This window comes from Procambarus clarkii, chromosome 26, assembly GCF_040958095.1.
Source record: "Procambarus clarkii isolate CNS0578487 chromosome 26, FALCON_Pclarkii_2.0, whole genome shotgun sequence".
Classification (NCBI taxonomy): domain Eukaryota; kingdom Metazoa; phylum Arthropoda; class Malacostraca; order Decapoda; family Cambaridae; genus Procambarus; species Procambarus clarkii.
This window is the reverse complement of record NC_091175.1, coordinates 2,442,959-2,445,422: the sequence shown is the minus strand read 5'-3', so window position 1 is coordinate 2,445,422 and position 2,464 is coordinate 2,442,959. Positions and strand designations below refer to the sequence as shown.

Below are 2,464 nucleotides of genomic sequence, written 5' to 3'. Positions count from 1 at the left end.
TTAGGCAGGATTGATATAGGTCTGTAGTTGTTAACATCTGTGAGATCACCACATTTGTGTACAGGGGTAACTCGCTTTTTTTAGGATAACTGGAAAGGTTTGGAGTTCAAGTGACCTGTTGAAGAGCATGAGAATTCTTTGGAGACAATTCCTAACCTATACTTCTTCTCAAGGTCATGTTTTTTATTAATGGGTTTAAGTATTCCCTTTGTAAGCAAGGGATTGTTAAGCCTTTTGGTTATGCTTACAAAAAAGTCACAGGACAGACATTATCAGCAGCAGTTATAAAATTGTCAATAGCAGTTTCATTGTGCAGCCTAAAACTTAACTCCCTTGACTCTAGAGGTATATATATTAGGTTTAGGTTAGGTTTTTTTAATTAAACCAGCCAGGATGAGTGAAGCCATGAAGGGCGTTTTTATTAATTAAAACACCCAAATGTTGGGTGCTTCAGGTGTTGTTCCTCTTGGATGATCTTGTACCTCTCTGTCTCACACCTGTAAGAATGAGTGATATGGTTAAGGGGGAAACAAAGTGCAGGCAAGGCAATGGAGGCCAGTAGTAATCTTAGGGCTAGGATAATTAGAAATTAGAGAAATTAAGTAAGAGAAATTAGCAAGAGAAATCAGGTAAAATTTATTATACTTAACTTTTGTATCATCAGTTTAGTAGTAAATCTTCATCTTCATCATCATCATCTTCACTGTCACAAAGCTCCAGGTAGGGCTCAGAAACATCAACATCCTCTTCCTGGTATCCAAATAAACGCTTTGCATCACTCAGCTTGTCAGAACACAACTTTTGCCCTTGCTTCAAAAGAGCCAAGATTCCACTCTTATTTTTGGTTGATAGGTGCTTCTCTTCAATAGTGTACTTGTTAGGATCCTGTAATATATAGACTATTTAATGGGGTTTAAGACATTTACAAATTTCCCTGAAAATACTAAAGAAATTAGAATAAATAAATAAAGTTTTCGGTAAAAGTTCAAATATATGTAAAACACACCAGTACAGTATATGAAAACCATGGAATTGTCTACCTGTCAAAGTTGTAAATAGCAAGACTTTACTCAAGTATAAAATTCTGCTGGATAAATGTTTATGAAGAACTGAATTGCAACACACATTTAGGCTGTTAGCTTACCTTGCTTAGATATGAAGGAAAAATTCCACATAACAACTCTTCAGTATGTTCGGTTAAAATCTCTCTCTTATTCTTGTAATATGCGAGATAATGCAGCATTTCTTGAACAGTGTGTTGTTGCTCTTCTCTGGATCTCTTCTGAAGCTCCACATCTTCTACTGCCTTCTTTTTTTGAGCAAGGGACACTAATAAAAGAGGAAAATTATATTTACTGCAAGTAAACTACAACTCAATTTAATGTAATTACAGTTTAGGTACTTGCATTATACATACTATACATAGTTTATTGTGCAGTATCAACCTGATAAAAACCTACGGATTATGATACTGCACCTATTTTACAAACAGTAGTGATGATATTTTACTTCAAAAATAAGTAAAGCTTATCCATTATGCATGCTAAATGTTAGTTATCTTGATAAGGCCGAATTGTAACCCCTGATAAAATGAGATGTAGTTACATACCATTTTGGCTATGATGAGGCAATAAATTGTGCCATGGCAGGATACCTTCTATTGCATCCTTTTCACTGAGAATTTCAGAGTTTTCACTATTGTAGATTTTTATGAAGCCTTGAAGCTTTTTCCTATCACACTCATTTCTGTGCCGGAGTGAAGAGCGCATTTTACTGGATGCTGCAAATAAAGTTTTTTGGCTGAAAGTTTTAAAGTTGTTAAAAAAATTTCCTCATCATAAGAGTTTGTTCTGGAAACTGGAACATATTGGAGGGGTGACAGGTAAGCTTCTAACATGGATTAAAAAATTTCAAACTGATAGAAAAATGAGGGCAGTAATCAGAGGCAATGTATTGGACTGGAGAAATGTCACGAGTGGAGTACCACAGGGTTTAGTTCTGGCATTCATGGATAAATAATAAATAAATTGTTCATGATTTTTTTAGACAAAAGCTAGAATATGCAGCAGTTGTATGGTGCCCATATCTTAAGAAGTACATGTACAAACTTGAAATGATACAAAGACGTCATGGGTGTCATAGGGGCCCCAGCACACTGGTTTGCTAAAGGGCCATTAATGCTGTCGAGACCTTATGGGCCCTTGGACCCATTACGTTAAGACATAGTGCTGTATTGGGCCACACACTTTTTGCCATATACATCAATGACAGAGATGATTGAATTGAAATTATATATATATATATATATATATATATATATATATATATATATATATATATATATATATATATATATATAAATATCTTTGATATCCCCAGAGTCAAAGTTATTCTGTGTAAATACACTATGCAAATAAAGGGACCTTGTCTATGGAACTCACTCGCTAACAAATTTAAAAACTGT

General features: G+C 34.5%; 1 protein-coding gene across 1 annotated transcript; it reads right to left on the bottom strand.

Annotated features, from left to right (window-relative positions):
• Positions 1-394: 394 nt before the first annotated feature.
• On the bottom strand, positions 395-2,248 carry LOC138368738 (uncharacterized). The gene is made up of 3 exons (XM_069331457.1): positions 1,610-2,248; positions 1,145-1,329; positions 395-885 (listed from the first exon to the last, which is right to left on the bottom strand). The coding sequence occupies exons 1-3, from the start codon at positions 1,767-1,769 to the stop codon at positions 661-663; spliced, it is 570 nt and encodes a 189-aa protein (XP_069187558.1). The 5' UTR covers positions 1,770-2,248; the 3' UTR covers positions 395-660.
• Between the last annotated feature and the right edge of the window lie 216 nt (positions 2,249-2,464).